Source organism: Pinus tabuliformis, chromosome X (assembly GCF_031772625.1).
Source record: "Pinus tabuliformis cultivar Carrire ecotype Pingquan chromosome X, CPIR1, whole genome shotgun sequence".
NCBI classification, from domain to species: Eukaryota; Viridiplantae; Streptophyta; class Pinopsida; order Pinales; family Pinaceae; genus Pinus; species Pinus tabuliformis.
The window spans coordinates 673,343,930-673,371,603 of record NC_142308.1 but is presented as its reverse complement, the minus strand read 5'-3'; the positions used below and the strand labels follow the sequence as shown (position 1 = coordinate 673,371,603).

General features: G+C 37.0%; 1 protein-coding gene and 1 non-coding gene across 8 annotated transcripts in view; one reads left to right on the top strand and one right to left on the bottom strand.

Annotated features, from left to right (window-relative positions):
• LOC149141775 (uncharacterized) overlaps positions 1–10,077 on the top strand; it is a 451,055-nt gene extending 440,978 nt beyond the window's left edge. For all 7 annotated transcript variants that reach the window (XM_089448792.1, XM_089448790.1, XM_089448791.1 and 4 more), the window contains one exon: positions 9,535–10,077. In XM_089448792.1, coding sequence (XP_089304918.1) covers positions 9,535–9,645 — 111 coding nt within the window. In that variant the 3' untranslated portion in view covers positions 9,646–10,077. The remainder of the gene's footprint in view (positions 1–9,534) is intronic.
• A 2,079-nt stretch (positions 10,078–12,156) lies between these two features.
• Positions 12,157–12,315, bottom strand: LOC149141774 (U1 spliceosomal RNA). Its single transcript, XR_016265417.1, has one exon. It is a non-coding gene; the product is annotated as a U1 spliceosomal RNA (small nuclear RNA).
• Positions 12,316–27,674: the final 15,359 nt, after the last annotated feature.

Genomic DNA, 27,674 nt, shown 5'->3' with positions numbered 1-27,674 from the left:
GACCAAAGAATATGAGTCTATTATGGAGAATGATGTTTGGGAAGTAGTTCCCAAACCCCAGGACAAGACAATTGTCACTTCTAAATGGCTTTACAAGATAAAGCATGCAAGAGATGAAAGTACGGAAAAGTATAAGGCTCGTTTTGTTGCTCGTGGTTTCTCCCAAAAGGAAGGTATAGACTATGATGTGATATTTGCACCTGTTCCCAGATATATGACCATCTGCTCAATCATAGCCCTTGTGGCTTCACAAGGATGGAACCTACATCAGATGGATGTCAAGACTGCGTTCTTGCACGATTCGATCAAAGAAGAGGTCTACGAGGAGCAACCCGAAGGATTTGAGATTTATGATCAAAAATCTCATGTATGCAAGTTGAATAAGGCTCTCTATGGGCTGAAGCAAGCACCCCGAGCATGGTATGAGAGGATCGATAGCTACGTGATGAAGTTGGGATTCACTAGGAGTGAAGTCGATCCTAACCTTTACTTTGAGGTTGAAGATGATAAGCCTCTCATACTGGTGCTGTATGTGGATGACCTCTTTCTAACAGGTGCAGACCCTCTCATTCATAAATGTAAGACGGATTTGGCTTCTGAATTTGAAATGAAGAACCAAGGACTTGAAGCGTGGCAGAAGCTAGGGGAAATTTTCCTATCTCAAGGAAAATATGTGGTAAAAATATTGGAAAGATTTGGTATGATGGATTGCAAGCCTGTGACTACCTCGAGGATCTTAACTTTTAGAAGTTATATGGTAGTGATGTCGGACCAGATTTGGGAAATGCCTCTGAGTTTCATAAACTCATTCGCATTGATGTTCTTGGTGAACCTCCGTCCAAACATATGTTTTGTAGTTAGCATTGTGAACTCATATTTGGTTGAGCCTCACTGGATTGATGCCAAGAATCTTCTGAGATATCTTCGTGGCACAATTACTAATGGGTTAAGATACACTGCCGGAGATGTCAGACTACTTGGATACACTGATGCTAATTGGGCAGGCAATGTGGTGGACTGTAAGAGCACTTCCGGGTGTTGTTTCACCTTGGGATCCACTTCGATATCTTGGATGAGTAGGAAGCAGAAGTCGGTGGCTTTGAGCACCATCGAAGCAGAGTATATTGCTACTAGCATGGCCTCCTGTGAGGCAATCTGGTTGCGAAAGCTCTTCAATGAGTTGTTTGGATTTACATTGGATACCACTGTGATCCTATGTGACAACCAAAGGTGGGATTCGATTATTGAGGAATCCCGCATTTGTTGATTGCTCCAATAGATAGACATCATCTGGGATATGGTAAGTTGGTGAGCAAGGAGGCTTCATTGCATTAAGATGATGTACAGGTTGATACACCTTGTCAAAGCCCCGAGGAAAGATCTAATCTGTGATTTTCCTAAACGACTTGGAATCGTCAAGAAACCCTTGTACAAGGGTCCTACATGTTGCATACATTGAGCTCTGGGAGCTCTGAGGGCTTGCGGTTCTTACTGGAGCAACATATGACCACAAGGTGACTCACCCTCCCCTGGTGGTGCGCACTGGAACAAGATGATTCGCTCTCCTGTGGGACAAGATGATTCGCTCTCTTGTGGAATAGAATGATTCGCTCTCCTATGTAGCAGGATGATTAGTTCTCCTGTGAGGCCTGGATTGATGTGTTCTCCATGGCGATTGTAGCAAGATTAATGTGTTCTCCTGTGAGGCCTGGATTGATGTGTTCTCCATGGAGGCCTGGATTGATGTGTTCTCCATGGCGATTGTAGCAGGATTGATGTATTCTCCTGTGAGGACGAGATTGATTAAGTTCTCCTATCGAGACATCCTACCCATGCAGTCTAGGACTCATGGGAAATACCTATCATCCGATCAATGAGCAGGGAAATGAAGTAAGGGACCATAGTAGTACCGATGGACGCATTGTTGTATCTACCGTACTCCCTACGCTAGGATGACCTCCATTGATTTGGGATCAATGATACTGGTCTGGGATCGATGGTAGGAGTGGTACATTCTATGACACTAACTTCGGGTCGGTTGAGACTAGTTTGGGACCAGTGGTATGCACTCTGAGACTGACTTTGAGTCAGTGGAGGATGATACTGGTCTGGACCAGTGGAGTTGTACTGACTATGACGCTGACTTCAGGTTGGTTGAAACTAGTCTGGGACCTGTGGTACATACTCTGAGACTGACTTTGAGTCAGTATGATACATCCTCGATCATTTCTTCTTCTTCATAATTCGGACAAAAGCAGAGCAGAACAGAACAATGCAAGAGCATAGTAGAACAGAGCAGAACAATACAGATCAGTGCAGGGCAGAACAAGACAAAGCAGAACAGGCAGAATAGAGTAGAGCAGGGCTAAGGTCAAGTTGTACAGGGCAGTGCATTTGATGGATGAATAGTAGTGACCGACAGACAAAGTGCAGATGAAGTTCTCCCTCGTTGAGAGGGAGTGTTAAAATTGGCAACTAGGGCCAAACTTCATGTGGGTCATCTTATTCATGGTTGATAATATTTTTATTAGATTTCTCTTGTCGAGAGGTGTAGGATTGATATAAATATCATCTGATTCCGATAAGTATTCATGGAGATATGAATTTATTTTGATTATGGAATTATTATCAAGCCGACCCGCAACTCATGTAGGCTCAGAAGCCCAACAGTCGCATCTATTCAAACACCAATGTGGTGTATAAATATAGGAGGACTTTTCCTCATTTGGACTTACTCATCTCATCACATCTCTCTCTCTCTCTCTACTGCACAAAAAAGAGTTTCTTCTCTACTGCGCAGAAAAGGGTCTCTCTCTCACACAAGTGAAGCTGGAAGCTGTTGAACCTGAAGCTACAACTCCAGATCCAAAGTTTGACCAGCGTTGACCATCAAATCTCTTCTTTAGAACTGCGTTGTAGGTCCATCTGGATCTCCTCTGAAAGCCGCAACTTTTGGTGGTGGAATCAAGTCAATCCGACGGATGCTTTGCAAGATATCGACTGCCCTAGTTTGAAGGAAGCTGTTGAAACTGAAGCTGCAACTACAAGAGTGAAGTTTGACCTGCGTGGACCAGAAGATCTCCTCATCTGAATTACGTTGTAGGTTCATTTGAACCTCCTCTGGAAGCCGCAACTTTTGGTGGTGGAATCAAGCCAATTCGATGATCGGCTTGTGAGATATCGTCTACCCTAGTTTGATGATGAAGCCGCTAATGCTGATGCTGCTAATCTAGGGTTTGCTACTGCTGATATAAATCAGATTTATTGTACTATTTCTCTTTGCTGAATTATTGGAGATAAAAGAAGATTTGATCAAAGGGTTTCCCCACACATTGTGGGGTTTGTCCCTGGCTAGCCGCCACATCTTGTGTCTCTTTTCTTGGCTTGTTTTATGTTGATCATTTAATGTTCTATCTGCACTTTACTTTATGTACATGTGATTGCTAATCTGAAATATTAAGAAAAAGAAGTAAACTTTTATAAGCATAGAACATACCATAACTTAACAAATGGAGGCCTCCATGATCCCCCATGTGTCAACCCCAAAGTGAGCTAGATCACACTCTACTATGGTCCTGCTCCTCATGAGATGTAGTGGCATATCAACCAACTAAATCCATGGATCCCCTAGCAAAACCTGTTATGACATAGCTCTAACAACTGATAGAATCTGTTTGTTCCTCATCCCTAGTCCCTGCATGCAACCGACATATAGGCCCCTTATATCATGAACTAATCTAATGCATGCTAAATTGCCTCGTGCCTGCTTCTATGTAGTATTGTTTTGGGCAAATTTAGTGTTTCTTCAAACGCCTAACCCTCTAGACCTAGTAGCTAGTCTAGAAACAACAGACAAAGTAATTCGTTGCTTTTCCTATAGTTAACAGATAAGAGAAAGAAGAACAAAGGTACTAACCTGTATCTTTCGCTCGATCCCTCTCCCCTTTGACCGATTTCGTCACTCCTTTTCGTACTTAACTTGCTTGGAAAGTACCTGCACACAAGCTGAGACAGAAACCCATCAAAGCATACAATAATGACAATCTGTTAACTAAACATATCATAGAATCAAGAATACGATATACATCATATAAACACATGAATGGAAAAAGCTTAGAATTCTTTATTAATAGAAGGAAAGATTACAACCCATGTAGATGCATGCTCGATTCAGTGTCATCCTTCCAGCTTCAAACCCTTCTCTCCTCATGAAGCAACAATTCGACATCATTACAATACTCTTACTAATCTCATTCAAACAGCATTTCCTTAGCTCAAGAAATTCCAACCTAGACGAGCCTTTAAATGCATGGTCAATTTATAGTTTAATGGAGAACGTTAAGCCATTAATGGCCCTCATGAATGCTTTGCCAAAATTGGGAAGTGGTTCCATGGAGGAAGGGATAATGGATTAAGGTTCATTCATCCTCTTCCTCATCCAAAAGCGAGCTCAATCCATCTGGAAACTTCCAAAAGCATCCATTGGATGAGGAATCCAATGGATTCATTTCAAAAATTCGATGAATCTCGCTTAGCGCAAGTGAAACAAAGGCCAACTGCGTTGCAGTGCACCCAGACAGTGCAATTCCTACATTGCAATGTAGCCTGATAAAGGGCCACTGGCATTGATCTCCTTAGGGGCATTTTTTGGATGAATGGTGACATGAAACTCTTGGGAGGCAAGCATGATGTAGGTTAACTTCATTAGGGAATGAAAACAACTGAATTAGGGATTGATGGACCCTAATAATACGGATCTGGAAGTCGGGGTTGATGTGCCCAAATTGACCTGTAACAAGTACCGATGACTGCGGGAAGCCACATATGCCAAATAACTACCCCCTGAAGGCATCCAATAGATGGGTATCTGATACTCGCAATCGAATCAGTGTATGCGGACCTGTCCTACTCCGGCCAACCATCACCACTGAGTTTTCCATCCGCCCTCTCGATAATGTGCCAATACAATGTCTAGAGGACAGACACATACTGGAAAGCTGCTTCAACCATACACGGTATCCTCTTCTATGCATGGTCCTGACATGCCCTGTGGAAAGACTGACACGTCTCCCTCGTAACTAGCTCTCCAAACGTAGGCTCACTGATGAACGATATGCCACCCCTGCAAATGATCACCTCATCCCCCAACCTGTGGCTATCAACTCATTCACTGACCCAATGCCATTGCTGAGAAGTCTCTCCCCTAGTTCATTGAGTGTCATCCCAATGTCTCAGGTGAGCTCCATGTCCCCCACTACTCGTGCCTAGAGTGTCAAAGGACAACAGCCTAATCGCATGTGCCTATAACAGATGTATAAGAGGGACAGGCATGTGAGTCCCAATGGATACCATCGAGTATCGCTCATCTGCGTCCCCGTCGATCTTGGGTGAACTGCACCCAAAGGTATGCTTAGTGTCTTCATCCATAAGTCTCCTTTGAAGCAACCCTCCAAGACCTCGTTGTGCAGCAACATATGCCTCTGCATCCCACCGAGTATACCTGTACTTCTCAGCCTAGCATTGTACCTTGTAACCTATACCTATACACCATTGGATGCCCCGTGCTACTACTCTACCATCCTGTATTGTCTCATATCCTGCCTGTGTCACTATACTTGGCACTCCCCACGTGTACTTGATGCGATGTGAGTCGCTCAATGCAAACCAACATGCTACATCAAACAACCACATTCCTCTGTAGGCCACTGCTCATCATTACATACATCTATACAACACTGGATGCTAGGGTCTAAAATTGGGCCTGTATGCATCAGGTCGCATCCCTCTGCATAACACTGGACTTTGCGGCATATCCTTGTGCACCCATGGGTACCACTGCCTACTCTCCTACCACCCTGTATCATATGCCATCCCGGATGTGCCAACGCATCCACCACTCTGCTAGTAAGCCATCCATGATGTGGGCTACATCTCCCCATCTGCCCTGAAAGCCCTGAGCAACCCGACTCCTCACATGCCTCCATGTAATGCCCTGTTTGGTGGCAAGTCGATGCCACCTCCTCCTACCAACTCCTGCTAGAGTAGGCTAATCACCCTGTGACTCCACGCACAGTCAATATGCCAAGACAACTCATGAAATATATCTGCTCCCTTGTCAAACCATCATGTCACTAGTGTTGTCAGGGGCTCTGATGGAGATTTGAAAATGTATGTGTGCCCAAACATCGGATCCATCACGCAGCTACTACTACCATCACCAACTGGCTCTACGATGTGATGGGAAATCCCACCTGGATCCCAACAACAGTTTGGCCCTCAAATCCCTCTAGTAATCCATGGCCTCTGTTGAAATGTGGCCATGGATGTATCCAACCGCCTAGCCTACTCCATCGAGTACCAGCTCAGTACCTCTCGCCATCCAATCCCAAAGGAGGGATCGAATGTACAATCCCCTGTGGAAGGAACAAGCCCTCCAAGCTTATGTGTTGTCATACTCAGCTCATGTCGCTCAGTCTTGCTAACCTGGTCATCCCCTCGGGTATGTCTAGACAACTCTACCTCCCTCAATCCAATGTGTAAGGGTTTGTTAATAACGTTGTAGATCCTGTCAGTGTACCCCTGAAATGAACTATGCTAAAATCCCAATGTGTGGTCTCGATGTTGCCCCTCATCAATGGCTAGCCCAAAGGATGGTTGCACATCCTCCTCCATCATGGACTCAACATGAGCCTCCAACTGCTCCTCCATAGACAACCCAACACACAAGACATGCTCGCCAATCAACTGCAGGTGATTGTTGTCCAGTAATTCTGGATAGATTTAGATGCCTCTGTACCTATTGGTTCCTCATCAACGGTGGAGATGTCTCCCGACACCTCATCAACCTGAGGTGCGTTGCTATCTGTTGAGCACTCAATCACAACCCCGAATACCTTATTAATGAATACCTCAACAACAGATGGCATCTCATCAACGAGTGTATGCTCAACTGCCTCCTTGCCAACCATGGCCCCTTCATCTTTTGCCTTAATCCTTCTCATCATCCCTCCATAATTCCACAGAAATCCCACTGATTTGTGCATGCCTCTTAATTCAGAGAACTCCCAAAAAGAGAGAGACACTTGAATGCAATGTCCCAATGATTGGTATGCCCTCCAATTTGTTGCCAATAACTCCACATCAATTGCAACCATGTCTTGTCATCTTGATGCATTATCGATAATTTTGGGCATGGTGGATTTGTTGTATAATTGATAATGGTCATGATTCTCAATTGTGGTATGAATTAGTTGTTTCCCCACATCAATCATCATTTGTTGCATCCTAATCACCTCATTCAAGGGTATTTCCATGTTGATTGATTTTAACCTTTCTTTGGATCCCATGATTTTTTTTATTTTATTTTTTTGTCTTATCATAGAATGAAGGGTTTCCTACAGGCTGAGCCAAAATTATGGCTTTGAAGCCACTGTAATATTCCTAATGGAAATATTAAGTGAATAACATAAACATGCACTATGACAACAACTAGGAAATTCAACACATTTGCAGGAAATCACAACGCAGGAGAAAATGCACCAAAACCCAAAGCCATTTTATTTATTTCCGAGCAAATAGAGTACAAATGAGTATGGAGAGGAACTTGGGCTTGCTACAACAAGAAAATCCCAACTTAGGTGATGATCAAGCTACCCAAATGTCAGATGAGCTCACCACCATGATTCTGCGCTAGCCTAGAAAATTATTGTCACCGCTGTTGTAGATTAACTAATATTTCTGCTCTGAAATATACTCCAAAAATTCTGCAAAATTAAATGTAGGCTCTTCACACCAACTCCAACAAAACCCAGAAATTTCTCACTGACCCAAGTGGTGGAAATGGTCTTGAGGTAAATTGCGTCCTCCAATAATTTATATTGCTAACTGTTGAATGGAACTAGGAATTCTACCCTCATAAGTGCTCAGAAAATTCCATAAAATTAATCCTAGCCTTTTATAAAATTAATTCTATAAACTAATTTCACCAAACCCACAAAAACCCAGAAAGGGCTTGGGTTGAATCCACCGACCCGTGGTGACCCCCGACAAGTGTAAATTGCTTGATTATGCCAGAAAACGCTCTATAGTTTAGATATTGTTGAATTTGGCTCAAATCTCCCACCAAGAAATCCTCCCTAACTCCTGCAAATTTCTCCCCTCAATCACCAAGCAATTCCCAACTTGAATGCTCCCCAAATTCTAAATCTCTACAAGTTCACAGAAGCTGCCAGTAAACCCTTGTGCAGGGCCTGGAATAGATAAATTCGGTCCTCCAAAATGCAGCACTCTCGGCCCTGTAAATCCCCAAGGAAAACTTCATCCTCCCTATAGATAAATCTCTGCAAATTTTCTTGCCAAAATTCCATTGTCTACTAGCTTCTCTTAGCCCCTTTGAATTTCCTTCTGCGCCCGAAGAGAAGCACGCTCTAGTTAGAAATGGTATCCAATGTAGCTCCTAGAGAAGCCTTGAGATGGACTCCTTACTCCTCTAAAGTGACAATCGAAGTTTACCAAAGGTAGAGGTGGAATTCCGCTTGCTAAACAACACTTTTCTTCTTGTGCTAAACAATGCCAAAGAGAGATGAAAGGTGAAATGTAATGGAAGATCATTAGCAAATGAGTCCATCCTCCTTTTATAATTTCTCCCCATGCTTCTAGACTCTGTTTTTAATTATTATTTTATTGGTGGGGGTCATTTTCCATTGACTTTTACCTCCATTTTAATAAAATAATAATTTTCCGCCAATCTCCAATAAAATAATACTTGCTACCTTTTTCCAAAATAATATTGCCCTTTTACTTAATATCACCAAAATTGAGCAAAAATCTCATGCTCACAAAATTGGGGATATTACAATTTGTAGTAGGGATTTGTGAATAAAAAGGCTCCAAGCATTTAAATAAATGTGTTTTTTTCTTTGTCACAAGTTACAACCCAGTATGTGTGGCACCATGTTCTAGGTGCATCACTAGAGAATTTTTCTTGCAAATTTAAATTGTAAGAGTTGATCTGGGAACTATAGAGGAGTAGCATTGTTACATTGAAGGAGGTAAATTGTACGTTCTTATTTCTTTCTCTAAAGGAATAGGAATTACATGCATTGGACATCCTTAGTGAGTAAAAGCATAGTTCAATTTCTTAGGCAAGGCAACTTTTAAATTAATTTGGTTGAGGAGCTTCTCATAGAGAGTCCCTTCCCTTCATAAAACATATGATTTTTTATTAACCAAATTAGTGTTGTGGAATGAGCGACCTTGGTTACATTTTGAGGAGTTAAATCCCAGCATTCTATTCGTTGTGCCTTAACATATACAATGATCATGAATTAAATTATACTTCAACGCCATACAAGTGGGAAATTATAGAGGCTCATTTAAAATATATAAATTGGAAATTATTGCTTTTCTTAATCATCTATGTCATGTATTAGTTTGAATTATTTATCTTAATTATCCATGACCATAAGGTATATGCGTCTCATCTGTTTATGTATTTAAATAACGTTAATAATGTTGATTTGTTTAAATTGATAGAATGCATGGACGGGAGGTTACATAGCTGGAACAAGTATAGCAATGTCAGCATTATCCCACACTGCTAGCACGAGTGCAAATGATGGTAATGACACTTTGTATAATATCTAAACCAAGGAGGATCAGATTCTAACCAGCGAGACTTTCTTTTACTGTGGCGGGAAATTGTGTAGCTAGATCCTAGTATTAGTCAAAGCTTACTCTTCACATATTTTCTCATTTGAAGGGAAAAAAACACCCCTTTTACAAAATTGCTGGTACAGTAAATAATGTATTAATTATTAGTATATTTTATCATTTTGTAAAAACTAAAACACTTTTTATTTTGTTGCCACTTTAATTATATAAATCTTGTATTATTTATTCGGATTCTGAAATCCTTTCATTTTAATCCCGAGGGCTGAGGCGATAGACAAGAAAGGTCTAGCTGGTGGAGCTGAGTAAATGAAGTGTTATTTGTTAACCGGGGAAAGTAGTGTCGATAATATTGGCGATATTTGAAAATATTAAATTAATTAAATAAATAGAAAGTATGTTGGTCGATATTTTGCTGATATTGTTGATAAGATATTATTAACATTTGGTTAAAAGTGAATCACTTTTATTATATATTGTTTTAATGGACTTCAATGGGTTGCCACTTTGATAACCTTTGAATTTTTGTCACTGAGTGACTTTTTTATATTTTAAGAAAAGAGAATCATTTTATTGTATTGCTGTTTTAATGGGCAGTTAAGTAAATGGTGTTATATATAGATATATATGTCACCTTCACTTCATTGTTACTTCAAGAGGGCTTAAGTGGTGTAGTGAGACATATTGTTTTTGGTAGTGAGGGGTTGATGTATTGTTTTTTATTTAAATATAAAAGGGGATATTTTACATCTATGTAAGAATTTTTTTTAATTAGTTTATTGAGGCACTCGAATGGTTTTGTGTAACCTGTGTTTTGGAGTTTTAATTTAATATAAATTTAAATTAATAATTATTAAAATTTATAATGCTATATTATTAATTTTTAGAATTATATTCTTCAAATTTTATAATATTAAAATGGTATTATTAAATTAAAATAATTTAATAAGGATATTTTAGTTTTTAAAATATATTATGATTAATTGATAATTAATTAGTATATATTTATATTATTTTTAGATTTATCAAATATTTTAAGATGCAAATAAGGTTTATATTTCTAGTGATTTGATAGTGTTTCTCAACATATAAATGGATAGATTGATATTTATATTGATTTTTTTTTATTTTTTTATTAATATGTTGTAAAATGTTATGTGTCAACTCTATACTAAGTATTGAAGGAATTACAAATTTTCTTATATTTTAAATTAGAAAGTACTTATAAATAAAAGGAATTGCACATATCTTTCATCTTGAACAACACTAATAAAATGTTTTAAACATAAGAATTTTTATTTTTATTCGCTTTATATAAGATATAGTGTATTTCTCTGGGTATCTCCATCTTGAATAACACGGAAAAGTATTTAACAATAATAAATTTGTTATTTTCTTTTACTTCATAATAAATACGTAGATCCATGTTAACATCTGACCTATCAAATACAAAGAGGGATCAAATCTTGCTTCAAGTTTTACACTCTAAAAGAGATTTGTAGCTCAAAATATTTGAGATTTGATCCCTATCAATGCTTGATAAATCTAAAATTAACATGAATCTATACTAATATTAATTTAATTGATAAAATTATTTTAAAAATTTTCATTACAAACAATAATTTTAATGATTCAAAATTCCAATTATAAAGAATATTTTATCACTTTAGTCAAATAACAACTTTTGTCTTGCTACACCCTAGTTATATTATATCCCTTATAACATAAGAAATTGAAAAAGTTTTATCTTTTGGAAAAAGAATTATCTTTGAATTTATGTTAATTTAGATAATTATAGGTCATAGGTTAAATAATTATAGATGCAATAGTCTAACTATACTGCTTTTTTGCCTTGAAAATCATGGAAATTCCAGCAATATTTTGATAAAATCCAGCAGGGATTTTTGTAAATCTAAGTTACAACTATCAAACTTCAAGATTTTGGATGTCCCAAAGGTTTTTGATGGTGTTGAATCCATTTCTACCATCAAAAACATGATTCAAACACTAATAATGCAAGATTTCTTGAAAAAAAATTGCTTGGATTTCAGCCACTTTTGGCCATCCAAGTAATTCCTTCGCCTCAATGCTATTATAGTTTTATTTATCCAATATTTTAATAGTTAAAGGCATTTTTTTAATGTTAAAATTAATTTAGATCATTTTATAATAATTATATTTTTCAAAATAAATTTAAATAAAATTGATTATTTTAAAATAGGTAAGTTATAAGATTTTTGTAGTATATTAAATTGAAAAGGCTAGTTTTCTTATTAATAATTAAAATAATAATAATAAATGAACAACACACTAATAAATTATTTTAATAGTAAGAATTTTTTTTTTTTAATTTGCTTTCTAATAAAAGAAATTGCAACGAGTAGCACATTAATAAAATGTTTTAACCATAATTTCTTTTTCATTTACTTTAAATAATATATATATAGTCTATTTCTAGTGAAGATATTTTTTTAAAAAGAGAAAAAATAGAGGCAGCGCGAACGCGAGCCTCCGCTGCCACAAATTATGACGTGCACTCTCCTCGATGGGAGATGCTAGGTAAACTCCCCTCCCAAGTGCAATGGAAGTGGTCTTCCTAGGCCATCGACCTTCTTGATCATCGATTGACCCCGCCCAGGTTATTTCTAGTGAAGATATAAGAAACATTTCAATTTTAATTGCTTTATCTTTCTCCCTATATAAAGTTAATATGGACATTGAAATATTGTATTTATTACTAGCACTAAATTTTTTATTTATTATTATTATGAAAGTTTTAAATATCATATGTCACAACACAAAATGAATTGCACATGTCCTTCGTACTGAGTTGCAATAAATAAAGTGTTTCTCTTCATAATAAATATTATGTTTAGATGTCATTTGTCAATTTTCCTTGTACTAAAAAGTAAAAATTAGTAAGCTTTTACTTTTAATTACTTTGTCTCTACATAAAGTTGATGTGAAATTAAAATGGAAATTGAATTATTTTATTTATGGCCAACATTTAAAGTTTTTTTGTTATTATTTTATTTTAATTTGTTAATGTAATTATTTTATTATTATTTTTAAATGTCATGTTATGGGACATCTCCCTTATATTGGGCTTTAAGGGTCGAAATTTAATAAAATTTCAATCAAATGTATTTTTGAATGTAATAATAATAATAATATAGAGAGAGAGAAAGAGAATTTTGTATTAGATCAAAATACATGAGGAAATATATCATCATAAGTCTAAGTTTTTCAAATTGATGTTTCCTATACAAAACCAAAAATTTCCTCTCCAAAGGTACATTATTCATGCAAACAAAGGGAGTTTTTTTTAGAAGTGAATACCTTTCAATAAAGCCCTAAAATAAAGAAAAAACTTACTGTACATACACTCCTAGTTTATGATGTAACTTGATGCTACATGACTTATCATTGAAATTATTACTAAGGAATGAAGTATTGTCTTAACTAACCATTAATCATCAATTCACCAAATTTAGCATTGCATCCAGATTGACACATCTTCCTTATTATTATCTCATTGTATGTGCCTATAACTCATAATAGGGATATCTCTTGTTTCCTTCTTAACAAGCTTTAAAAGATTATCCAAAAATTTATCTCTTGGAGATGAATCTTTAACTATGTGTTGAATGATAATAAGAGAGTCTCCCAAGGAAACCTAATTTTCTCTTACAAGGAGGATGCCCTTACGGTAAGTCGTAGGCTTCTTCATGATTATTTCTCACATTTCCCAGTCCTTAACTTTTTTCAACTAGACCATAGATAACCCTTCCACTCTTGTTACCCATTTTTCAATTTAAATTTTAGTTGTTAAATTTTCCAATTAATAATAATTTATTTTATTGTTAAAAGTTGATATTTCAAATTTAATGAGATATATAAAAAGATAAAAATATTATATATTAAATAATTTTAATATTTCAAAATGATTATTGTTATAGTTAAAGGAAAAAATTTATAAAATTGATAGGATTCACTGTAATTTGACATTTCTAACTAGGAGATCAACTAACCTCTCCTCTTTGGATGAGGGTAGTGACTCGCCAGAGCAGATGCCAATTCTGCCCAGTCTTTTTTTTTTCTCATGTTGATGCATGTCAAGGTCTAGCATGGCCAATTTGTTTTTATAAGCTTACAAGATGCTCTAGTTTGATGAGGTCTTAGCAACCTCAAGACTTTGAACCTCTATTGGTCTATTTTCCTTGGGAGAAAATTTTTTGGTCAATGTAATCCTCATTTAATGTAATTCAAAGTGTGTATATACACACACACACATAAATTTGATATATTTTAATAATTGGTGCAACCATATAAATTAAATGATTGGGTGGCATCAATCTATAATGAACATTAAAACACACACATCCATATATCTAAAGTTGCTAAAAAAATAAAAAATCAAGATTTAACTAAATTATAACTTTATTATTATTATTATTTTATTAATAAAAGAAATTAAGATATAAGTTAAACGTATATACATGAAAAAAAATGTAACAAGCTTCTTAACCATGAGATTCACCCTCATTTCATCAGAGAGACTCTTAATTTGTAAATAAGATTTGATATAATACCATGACTTATAATACCACATGCCCAGTGATATGCCCAAAAAACCATAACTCATTTCATATGACTTGTGTTCATGTGTCACTTTTTTAATTAATGAAATTAATTAAAATGGGAAAAAAGGCATTACTACTTTGGAAATAAATTTCAGATTTTGATTTGTGTATACTACTAAGAATATTTCTAAAATATTTTATGGAGGTTAAATCTCTACCATCCATCAAATAATTATTGATAATTAAATTAAAATTTTGGAAGCGTATTCCAAAATAAACATGCCTATTTGCATCAAAAACATTTTTTTTCAAAAACATTTTTTTTTGGTACCAATAGGCACTCTCCTTCCAAATATAGAAGAGTTATTGTAATGTTAACATAAACATTTTGTCTATCAAAATAAAGACATTAAATTAAAAATTAAAATTGGAGAGGTCAAATTATTTAAATTTATTTAAATCATTAGTTGTTTTTTGCTTCCAAGTTTTAACAACCCGTAGCTTTACCAATCATATTCTAATGTAATATAGTATATTCAAAAACATATATATATATATAAAGTCTTATTATGGATCTAATTTCTCAAGGTGCAAATCTTTTTTTGACCACCAAAAAAAATTGCACCTTGACATTTGGTCCCTTGGCACTTGATAGATCCAAAGATCTAGACTAGTTGTTAAGATTGTAGAGTGATTTTACAAATTTATATAAAAACGCTTATATGAAAATTTTTATCTTTTTACCTAGCATATGACCATAACCAAATTGAGAAGAGTTTATTTTTAAAAAATAAAATATTTCTATATTTATTCAAATTATATTATTATTTTGATTTATCAATCTATGTGATTGACAATATCATCTTAAATCATATTGATTTATATTAAAAATATTTCCTTTTTACCTGCACTTCATTATAATAAGGTGAGACATAGAATTTGCTAGGGTTTCAAGAATGGTTGTTGATATTGGTTAAAATTTTATTTTGGTTGACCTAAATGCAAAAGAAAATTAGTGAAATGAAAATTACCAACTTTTTGGTTTCACAAAGTCATACCCAAGTGCTTAAAACTTCTACATTTTTGAATGATACATTTTATAGTAACACTATGGATTTTTAATTACTAGTAATAAATAAAATATTTCAATCCCTTGTTTTATATTCACTAAACTCTCTTTACTATCACTATATACTCCTAATATCCCATAAGAATGCCCTTATTGATTAAAATTCACTAAACTCTCTTTACTCTCACTCTATACTACACAGAGTGAACCTAATATCCCATAAAGATGACCCTATTGGTTAAAATTCTATTTTCCTTGATCTAAATTGCAAACAAGAAATAATAGTTACCGACCTTTTAGTTTTACAAAGTCATACCCAGGTGATGGGGACTTTTACATTTTTGGAGGATAGATTTTGTGGTAACAGTATAAATGCATTTTACTACATCTTTTCCCAATCCTACCTTGACAATTATTAATTTCTTGGGTTGATCACCAAATGGGCACCAAGAAAACCATCAAACATAGACCTACAATGCTACTCTTTAAAAATCTAGCAAAACTTCAAAACTGCTTCAACCGATTAACATCTTGGCTTTTTTCTGGAATGTGGAAGTTGCTCTCTTCTTAAAATATAAAGGCGTGGAGTTGTTTTCACACCTCAAGTATCTTGGTTATATGTTGAGGAGTTAAATCCCAGCATTCTATTCGTTGCGGTTTAACAGATACAGTGGTCATGACTTAAGCTCTACTTCAACGCCATACAAGTAGGAAATTATAGAGGCTCATTTAAATATATAAATTGGAAAGTATTGCTTTTCTTAATCATCTATTAGTTTGAATTATTTATCTTAATTATCCATGACCATATATGGGTGTCATCTTCCACTTCAGTAATGTTTATGAATGTAAGTAACGTCAATAATGTTGATTTGTTTAAATTGATTGAATGCATGGACAGGAGGTTACATAGGTGGAACAAGTATAGCAAAGTCAGCGTTTTCCCACTGTTAGCACAAGTGCAAATGATGGCGCTCCATTATCTTAGCAATGACGCTTTGTATAATATCTAAACCATAACCACGAACAGATTTTAATTCGCGAGGCTGTAGTCTAACCTGCTTTTAAATTTGTCTCCAACATCATAGAAATTTTGGAAAGATTTTGATAAAATATGGTATGAATTATGAATTTTTGTAAATCCAAATTATAGTTGTCAAATTTTAGTATTTTAAGTGGCCCGGGGAATACTTATTCCATTTTCACCATCAATAACAAGATTCAAACACTCCTATTGCAAGATTTGTAGGAAAAAATAAATAAATAAAATAAAAAATAAAAATTGCAAGATTCCAACCATTTTAGCCTTCCTAGCAAGACCTTTTTTCACTATTGGGGGAAATTGTGTAGAGAAATCCTAGTATTAGTCAAATCTTACCCTTCACATATTTTCACATTTGAAGTGAAAAACACACCCTTCATATATTTTCTCATTTGAAAGGAAAAACCACCCTTTTTTTTTTCAAAATTGCTGAAAATCTTTTTACTTTAATGTTATTTTATTAGTCTAAGCCAAAGCAAGACTCTAGCATTAGATGAGCTTTGACCTAGATGTTTTCTCTTTTTCTACAAACATTATTAAAAAAACTAATTTGTAACTGTCTCATTGATTCATATTTTGAAAGTTTTAATGGAGCATAATGAAATAATCGTTCTTTTAACGGGATTCTATGCCACCTCCAAGGTTTTTGCAACTACATTTTCTCTTTCATTAAACACAAAATTCTTAGAACCCTAAATCCAACCCCTCTCGAGTTCGTTGATTCCTGTGTTAATCTTATTCTTGTTTTCGAACAAAAAGGAAATCTATCATATTTTTACGTTGCAATTTTCTTTGACAGGTTTCTCTTGGAGCGACAATGAGTTCTCATTTGTTCAATGCAGTTGTCCAAGCAGTGTGAGCAGTGTGGTCAATAGTGAGAGAAGCGAGCAGTGAACAGTTGGCAGTGGTCAATAGTGAGAGCAACGACCAGTGAACAGTTGGCAGTGTGAGAGCAGGGAGTTTTTATGCAGCAGAAGTATTGAGCAATGAGCAAGGAGCAACAAATGCATTCAAACATGACAAAGGAACAAGAAATTTCAGAACATGTGGAGACAAATGATTTAGGACAAGTGAAAATTGCCTCATCCACCAAAGCTAGGAAGTGGGTTTAGGTCAATGCCAAACAATATCAGGGCATTTTAAAACGAAGAATAACCTGTCTAAAATGGGAGCAAAAAAGGAAGAAATTGTCTAAAAAGAAAAGTATCGAGCCCTTCGCAAAAAGCACTCAAACAAGTCTCCTCCACAAGCACATGGCAACAAGAAGTCGAGAGGAAAAGTCATTGATGATTCTGCCTTATATAGTCCCACATCCACACCTCTCACCTGGTCATCTGATCTTTATGTGAAAGAATTGTTAAGTGCAAAACAAAGGTTGGAGGTTTTAGAAGCTAAATGGCAGGAAAGAAATCATAAAATTAATATAATAACAGTTGAGAACAAGGCTTTAGCAGAAAGCAATAAAGTTTTAAAAGAACAAGTGGCATTGCTACAGGAAGCTCTCCTGATAGGGAAGACAGAATGGCAATGCATGAAGGTGGATGTGCAAAACATAAGGAAATTTGTAGTGGAAAGCACTGAGGTGGTGCATGTGAAATCACCCCATGATAAAGGGAAAATGATTGCCCAAATAAACAACCATGAAGAGAACGCAAGAGAAGAAATGAAAGAAGATTCCACCAAAGTTTCCAAAACTTGGGCTCAAGTTATTAGCAATTCTGCTAATAAGGAAGGAAAAACAAATATTCAAGTTGACAACATGCAAGATAGTGAAGGCAAGGAAAGACAAAATAGGGCAGCAAACATAATTATTAAAGGGGTGAAAGACTATGGGAAAAATGAATGTACTCTTGACCTTGCAAGAGACTTCTTGAAAGAAAAGTTGTTATGGCAAGAACAAATATGCCAAGCATGGAGGGTGGGTAAGTTTAACGGGGAGAGAGCTAGGCCCTTAAAAGTCATTATGCCTAGCTTGCGTAATAAATATATCATTTTAAGCAAGAAAAATTTCTTGAGGGGTTTTTGTTTTTTCCTAGAAGAAGATTTAACTGTAGAACAACAGGAGGAAAGAAGGGAGGAAATTTTAAATATTAGGGCAGCAAGAGATGAAGGCAAAAGAGCATGGACTTATAAAGGCAAAGTTGTGATAGCGCGATTTGGACCTCCTTCCAAAATAGAGCAGCAAGATGGTAATAAAGAAGAGGCAACAAACTCTTCAATAGGAAATTAGAAAGAAAGGTCAGTATGGGAAAATAGGGACAAAGACTCAAATGTGAAAAATAAATAGCAATCAAGTCATACCCAAGTTTCCTTAAGATTAGTTTGTTTGAACTGCAGAGGTTACCCATGGAGATGAGGACCTGGGGTAGGGCCTATTGCGGAAAATAGAGACATAATTTGCCTCATAGAAACACATGAGCATGAAGGGTGCAAGACACCTTTGTTTGAAGGATACTAGAAGATGGTAGTGTGGAACAAGGCAGTAGGGAATGGCAAAGGGCACAAGGTTATCATTGTTTTAGTAAGGGAGAAAGAAGGTTGTCTCATTCAGTTAGAAAAAGAAGACTCAAATAAGCAATTCATTTGGTTTAAAATATCAGAAAATGGAAACCACATCAGAATCATAACATGCTATTTTGCGCCACAGGTTTCAAAAATCTACAAAGGTAGAGGGCTTGACCACAAAGATTCATTTGCAGCCTTAAAAGCGGATATTGCAACATATTCGCAGCTAAGTGAAGTCCTTGTAGTGGGTGATTTCAATGCTAGGACTGCAAGTGAACAAGCTTGCATTCTTTGTTGTAAAAATGATTATGACCTTATTTGGCTTACAGAAGCAATTAATCATCAATGGGAAAGAATTTCAGAGGACAAGGATTGCAATCTTTTTGGTGAACAATTGCTTACTCTATGTGGGGCCTTTGAATTAGTCATTTGTAATGGCTTAACTAGATGGGCAAAGTCTGGTAATTTCACTTGCAATACTTACAATGGAGCAAGTGTGGTAGATTATGTAATTTGCTCACATTATTTGTGTGAGAAAATGGAGGAAGTTTTGATTGGAGATCAGCTGTAGGACTTGAAAACATATCACAAGCCAATTTATTTATGTTTCTCTTGGATTGAAAAGAAACAATTAGAGTAAAAAATTCAGCTTGTCCAACCAAATCTCCCACGGGGAAGAATTCTTTTGACCCCAGAAAATTGTAATACCTTCAAAATGACGCTAGAGAGGCTCTTTGAGAAGGAGAAAATTACAATTCACAGCCTTCATATTCATGAATTAACACATTTAATTCAATGTGCACTTACAAAGTGCAAAAGAGCAAAAATTAAGAAGTCTAAAACAAATTGCTTTCTAATTAATGCTTGGTTTGACGAGGAATGCAAAAAGGCAAGGAGAATGTGTAAAGAGTCAAACAAGGATAACATAAAGCTCAAAGCTTACAAGTAGTTATTAAGCAAGAAAAAGACCGGTTTCATGGTTTCAAGGAGGGAAGAACTAATCTTCCTTGGGAAAAATAATCCCAAATTATTTTGGAAGGAGATCCAACTGAAAAAGATACAAATTGGAAATAATATTATAGCTTCTAAATGATTTGACTATGCAAAACAACTCTATGAGCAGGTTCCCAAGGTTGACCCTCCCCCCTTGGTCAACATTGATATTGAACTCTTCACGGTACAAGAGGTACATATGGGTATCAAGAAGTTGGGTGTTGGGAAAGCAAAAGACTTAGTTGAACTCCAAACGGAATATCTAAAGTGGGGCTCAAAGATTCTTGCACCTCACATTACAAAAATATTCAACAACATCATACAACAAGGGCTTCCCATAGATTGGACAACTAGTCTGGCAATACCTCTTTTCAAGAGCAGTGACATCAACAATCCCTCCAATTATAGGACCATCATGATAAACCCTTTTCTTGCAAAGCTATTTGGAAGCATGCTAGAAAACAAATTTAGCAAGTGGGGAGAAAAAGAGATAAGCGTGCTAAAGGGCAAGTAGGTTTTAGACCTAAACATTCCACAGTTGATCATTGTATAACTTTAAGGCACATCATTGAAAAAGTTTGGGAGAAAAAGGAAGAAGTCTTTTGTTGCTTTGTTCATTTCAAAAAAGCGTTTGACTCTGTTCCTAGGGATAAGCTCTAGCACAGAATGGAGGAACTTGGGGTTCCTAAATGTTTGAGAGCAGTTGTGCATACGCTGTATGAAGAGGTGAAAGTCAAAATTAGAATTTCAGCAGGCATTTCTAAAAGTTTTAGAAGCGATATCGGGGTCAAGCAAGGTTTCCCACTGTCTCCTACCCTTTTTGGTTTATATATCGACAAGCTTGAGGAGTGGTTAAATTCGCAAGGGGGTGATGGTATCTATTTGGGCAAGTTTGTTATAAAGCTTCTTTTGTATGTAGATGACCTTATTCTGATTGCTAAATCGGCTCTTGGTTTGCAAGAGCACTTACTATCCCTTGAGCATTTTTGTAGAAGTGTGGGGATGCAAGTCAATATCAGCAAAACGAAATTAGTGGTCTTCTCTAAGAAAATAAAACATAACCAGCATAAGTTCTACTTTGAAGGCAACATTCTGGAAGAAGTTGCAGATTACAAATACCTTAGAATTGGCTTCAACAAAAATCTAAGCTCGAATGGTTGTAGAAAGAAAAGAACTTTGGGGCGTTAGAAAGCATTTTATGTTTTCCAAAATAGGTGTAGAGAGGCAAAGTTATGGGACTGGAAAACCACTCAAACTCTTTTTAGGCTTCTAGTGATTTTGGTGATTCTCTATGGTTGTGAACTATGGGCCAGCAGTACATTCGACATGCAGTGAAGACAAATTGAGAAAATTCATAAGTGTTTGATTACAAACAAATTTAAGATTAAAAGTGCAGTTCCTTATGATATATTGTTAAGTGAAACAGGGACTACTTCTATTCAAGCAATTGCTATGGTGCGAGTCATAAGGTATTTATAAAAAAATTGAGCAAATGGAAGAGGGTAGATGGCCTAAGGCTGTCTTTAATGATAGATTGCGTAAGAGCAAAAAAACTTGGATGCAGCAAAATAACAAATGTTTTAGTAAATGGGGTATTTGCTTGAACGCGTGTCCCATAAACAGCGAAGAGATAAAAGCTTTTGTTATGGAAAAGCTCCACAAGCGTACTTGGGATAAGGAGCTAGGAAGAAAGAAAAATTACTATATTGAAGTGTTTAATCTCACTCACAATCATCAACCAAAAACATACATAGATGCTAATATCTCTTGGAGAGCCAAAATTATTATTACTCAGTTAAGGACTAATTCTCATCAACTCCGTTGTGAAACAGGGCACTGGAAAAGGCCAAAGGAAGTGTGGGAGGAAAGAGTATGCATTTTTTGTTCTTCCAGAAAAGTGGAAACAAAAAAACATTTCATTTTAGAATGTGAGGCCTTCAAAGATAACAGGGAAAGTTATGCGGATATGCTGGCAGCTAGCTCTTGGGATAATCTATTTGGCAAGGAATTTGTCAAGAAGCTGAGAGCATTTATTTTGAAGCTTCAAAGAAAGAGGGTCGAATACATAAAGAATATGAAGAAGCAATCTATCCCATAGGCTATCTTTAGCCTCATGGACGTTAAATATAATTTCTTTCTTTCTTTAATGTAACTATTTTCTCTTTCATTAATGTAACTATTTTTCAGTTCTCTGTGAGTAGATAAAGATGTGAGAATCAAAACTCCAAGGTATCCTCTTTCTAAGCCCCGAGGATGCAGATCGAATTCTAAAGGTACCATGGGTTAAGGGATGGAGTTATCTCATTCTGCAGAAATGGAAGGCAGGATTTGACCCCTTTATTGAGAGTCCTCGCCGAAATCTAGTATGGGCTAAATTGTCAGGTTTGTCTGTTGGAATTATCGAATGCTTATGCGGTCACAGAGATAGCAAATCGAATAGGGAAGTTCTATTATTGGGATGAGGGAAGTTTCAGATAGCTTAACAAACATATGGCATGGGTGTTGGTTGAGGTTGAGATGGGAGAGGTCTGATATCATAACTAGACATTCGATGGAACATTTATTCTATCAAGCTATTCATAGATTATTGGGGAATGCCATACATATGCATACACTCCCATGATATTGGACATCTGATTTCAATATGTCAGAAGAAATTCACACAATCAAGGGATCTTCGTCAATCCAAATCACTTGGGTTGCAATCTTTTGTTTTCCCTTTGAACCCAGCGTCCGAAACGGCGCCTCGCAATCTGGCTTCTACAGGTAATCTGGTACCCTGTAATAACATATCGAATGTTGTTTGTAATGTTGAGACTATAAATACCTGTAATGTTACAGAGGATTATATATCTATTATTCCTTTCGGGTCCTATGAAGGACCTCGGAATTTTTCCTATCCCTCCATCAGACTCTCGAATGCTTGTGTTCGTGATGGACCCAACTCTTCTTCCCATCCTATCGTTGACTCCTTTGTCCGATCTCCTAAGTCACCTTATAGTTCTACACAACCTTCCAATTCTCTTGAAAATGGTATCTCCCCTATGTCTTTATCTCCTGGTAAGGATTTGGAAGCTACACTTTCCTCTTCAGAGGTTCTAGAACCTCTATCGATTAAAAGGTCATTTTTTCATAATCCATTGGAAACCAATTGTCCATTGTCTTTTAAAAATGTCACCCACAGAAAGAAGAAACCCCCGAAGTACAAAAAGGTATATTCTTGTAATTTAATTGATCATGCTTCTGCTAAGGAGACTGGATCTCCTCAAATCATTTTTGACATAGATCCTTATTATACTGCTAGAAATGTCTCAATTTATGATTATAATGGAATTCGGGTCCTTAGAGGGGATGCACCCATGTCTGCGGTGTCTCCATGAACATCAAGGGTTTGGGAGTGACCCCCAAAATAAGCTCTCTTAGGGGTATTTTCCAGGTACATAATGTGAAAACTTGGAAGCCCAAATTTCTACTGCAACAACTGATTACGTTTCTCCTATTTGTTAATTACTAAACAAAATTATATATTGTTTCCTACAGTAAAAACTGAAATGAATACACTACAACCTTCACCATTTAAATAAAATGTGGAAGCAAGAAATTGAGCAAGAAAGAGATACACAATACATCTACACAGTTATTTTTGGACAAATGTCCCCGGAAAAACCCAATATGGGAAAACTAGTATAGCAGCTGAGGGTTTTATTATTATGCAGTAGTAATCACTGAATACAATCTTTGGATGCCCTTCTAGCAATCCAATACAAAGAATATCACTAATAGAGAGATAAGTGAGATTACCTCACATTATCACAGGAGACCCTGGTTGAGCCAGCCCCTGGTTGCCTTTGTGTTCTCTCTGCGTAGTCACTGCTTTAGCCCAGCATCACACTGTCTAGGGTCTGCGTCACTCCTCCTGGATGATCATTTTACCTCTGAGATTTTGGCTTCTGCTCTCTCAATCTCACACCTAGGCTTCCAGCTACAGAAATCAATCCCTCCAGCAAATTTCGGATCTCCTCAAGGCTCTACGCTACCCTACGTCAGCCTACGTTGCCTCTGCGTAGCCCTGTGTCAGCCTCTACTGGCTCTGTGATGCCTCTCCGGGATCTCTCTCTACCTCCTCTGTTGTATTCCCGTATCGGGAGAAATCTCCAACTAGAATTATCCCTACCCCTCACAACAAAAGCTCACTTCGCATTTCTCACTGGCAGTTGGTCTGCTTCAGAAATTCAATCTTTTGAACTCTACTCGATGTGTTCTCCAAGTGACCATCGATGCATAATCCTCCAGTTGAGAACCAACGACCCAGATTAGATTCTAATCAGTGGCTCAGATCATTTGGACTCGATTTCCGTCTTCTTCTAGAAGTTTCACCCACAATTTAGATTAATACCCATTAATTATTTTAATTTCCTATGTTTAGACTTACGAACCCATTAAATAACTAATTATTTTAATAAAATTGTCTCCAGGTGGAATTTACCAAAATGATTTCTAGGTATTGGAGAATACATGTGTCTAAGTCTCCCTGCAAATTTCGAGACTTAGAGCACATCTAATGCTACCAGAAATCAACACTCTCTCTTAGCGAGAAATGTGCTCTAGCAATGAAACCTGCTGAAGCATCACTTTGTTCTATAACATCTCCTTCTGTGTTGCTAATGTCTGACATCCTATCCACCAACTACTGCACAAATTTTGCATATGTACTGTTGTTGACCCTGCCACTGTCAACACTCCATTTGTATTGCAACTCCCTCTCAATTTTGCATTCATGTTGTTGTTGGCACTACCACTACCAATACTGCATCTGCACTGCAACCTTCTCCAATTGTTGCTGTTACCGCATCAACAATAGAAAAGCATCCCAAATTACTGAACTGGTGTTCAATATGATGCATCTCATTGTTGGAGTTATGACTGCTGCTACATTGACCCTCTAAAGCCTCTGTGTTGCTGCTGACTATGCTGTGGGCCAACTACACTGCTATTAACTTTATCTTTGCACTGCTCAGTCTTTGGCACTCCTAACCACTGCAACTATCACTCCAGCACTCCTCTGCATCAACTGACCCGATCCATCCTGCTACCACTGATATGGGCTTCCGTAGAAATTTATTGATCCGAGAGGCAGAATCCTCAAGGATCCTGCCCAACTACAGTCCTTAAGAACTATAGCTCTAGATCTCCCCACCTCCCTCCTAGAGATTCTTGCGTTGTCATGGTGAAATCCTCCTCCTCGATATTCACGGTTGCAACCTCCGATCATGATTCTCATCCTTTCCCTTCTTCCCGAGAGGACATTGTGTAGCGTAGTGACCAAATTCACCACCTGAAACATTTAATCTTCAAAACATCTTTCTTCTTCTTCTACTGCTCCTGCTGCCCCTTGGATGCGAGGGTTGCATTATCTTCCTCCTCCTTGGGCTTCGACCCATTGTTGTTGCTTCAATCAGGTTTACACTTGACCAAGTCTCTCCTCAGCTATTCCTGCTTAAGAGATGCCCACATTCCATTCATCTGGCAAAGTTTCCCTGCCCAGGATGCTCTGGACAAAAACTTGCCACTCCTCAAAAACTGAATTTAGGGCCATTCTTACCATCTCAAAATCTTGAGGTGTTGACCCCACAACTACCAGCTCATCTCGGGTCTCCTGAAGCTTAGTAAGGAATAGATCAATGTGTTCCGCATTCTGCATCTTCATAGATCTCATCTTCTGCTCCGAGTACATATTTCGTTGCTTGAAAGATCCATGATATAGTGTCGACAAAGCATCCCACATCTCCTTGGCAGTGTCTCTGCCATCAATGTGACATACTACATGATCCTTCACTCTGTCGAGGATCATTCTCTTGGTCTTTGTCATTTCTCCCTTGTACTTCTTGAGCGGTATGGATCCGCGGGCTCAGCTACCACACTATCAACGTAGATCTTGAGAAAATGCTCATCCAAAAGGCACAACATCCTTGCCTTCCAGATCATGTAATTGGACGCCCCATCCAACCTATCTTGATCTCTCAATCCACTGGTTGTCATCTCTTCTAATTAAAAAAGTCAAATGACCTCCTCTCTTCTGCTACTACTCAACGAATGAGAATTTGAATTCCCTAGCTAGGAATTCTCTAAGGAAGAAATTCCCTTAGTGTCTCTTCTTTCTTCTGACGTCTTTTTTCCCAGCAACTGCCTGCAGAAAACTGCGTCCCACCAGGAACCCCTCTTCACTAAAGCTTTTGTTGCATTTCTCCCTTTGTCATTGACAAATCTCGATCTGGAAATCCTACCTCTCTGTCGACTCACTCAGAGAGAGATTTACTACGAAAATTTTGTCTTCCTGGACTGAACTGCACAATCCCTCTGGGGATTCGATTTGCTGCCTATGCAACACTTTGACTTCCCTTCTTCCTTCAGCGTTGGGCTCTTCCGATACTGCTCTCTTGTTTCACTTACATCTCATGTGAAAATTTGGAAGCCCAAATTTCTACTGAAGCAACTGATTACGTTTCTCCTATCTATTAATTACTAAACAAAATTATTTACTGTTTCCTACAGTAAACACTAAAATGAATACACTGCGGCCTTCACCATTTAAATAAAATGTGGAAATAAGAAATTGAACAAGAAAGAGATACACAACACATCTACACAATTATTTTTGGACAAATGTCCCCGGAAAAACCCAATGTGGGAAAACTAGTGCAATAGTTGAGGGTTTTATTATTATGCAGTAGTAAGTTCTGAATACAATCTCTTGATGCCATGTTGGCTATCGAATACAGAGAATATCACTAATAGAGAGATAAGTGAGATTACCTCACACTATCACATGAGACCCTGGTTGATCTAGCCATTGAATGAATATCCATGGCTTCCTCTGCACAGTCACAGAATCAACCCAATGTCACATTGTCTAGGGTTTGTGTCACTCCTCCCAGCTGATCGATTTGCTTCTGAGATCCCGACTTATGCTCTCTCGGTCTCACACCCCGACTTCCAACTACATAAATCGATCCCTCCAACAAATTTTGGATCTCCTCAAGGCTTTGCACTGTCTCTGTGTTAGTCTACACTCCCTCTGTGTGGCCCTGCATCAGCCTCTTATGTCTTTGCATTGCCTCTCCCGGATCTCTCTCTGCCTCCTCTGCTAAGTATTCCTGGATAAGGAGAAATCTCTGATAGGAACTATCCTTGCCCTTCACTGCAAAATCTCACTTCGAATATCTTGCTGGCAGTTGCTCTACTTCAGAAATTTGATATTCTAAACTCTACTTGATGTGTTCTCCAAGTGCCCGTTGATGTCTTTCTTATAATCCTCTAGTTGAGAATCAATAACTCAGATTAGATTCTAATCAGTGGCTTAGATCATTTGGACTCGATCTCCGCCTTCTTCTAGAATTTCCACCCATAGTTTAGATTAATACCCATTAATTATTTTAATTTCCTAAGTTTAGACTTAGAGATCCATTAAAAATAATTAATTATTTTAATAAAACTATCTCTGGGTGGAATTTCCCAAAACGATTTATGGGTATTGGAAAATGCATGTGTCTAAGCCTCCCTGCAAATTTTGAGACTTGGAGCATATCCGATACTCTACCATAAATCAACACATAATCCATCTATGATCCTATTTCAAGAAACAATGATTTGTAGATAAAAGGCTTGTGAGGTATGTTGTATGTATGCCATGCATGGCATGTTTGTGCATCTGATGCGAATGGACTATCTAGAGGATTGGGGGTGTTGTGGGATTCGAAAGTTATTGAGATGCAATCAGTTATGTCATGTGCAGGTATTATACTGACGGACACAT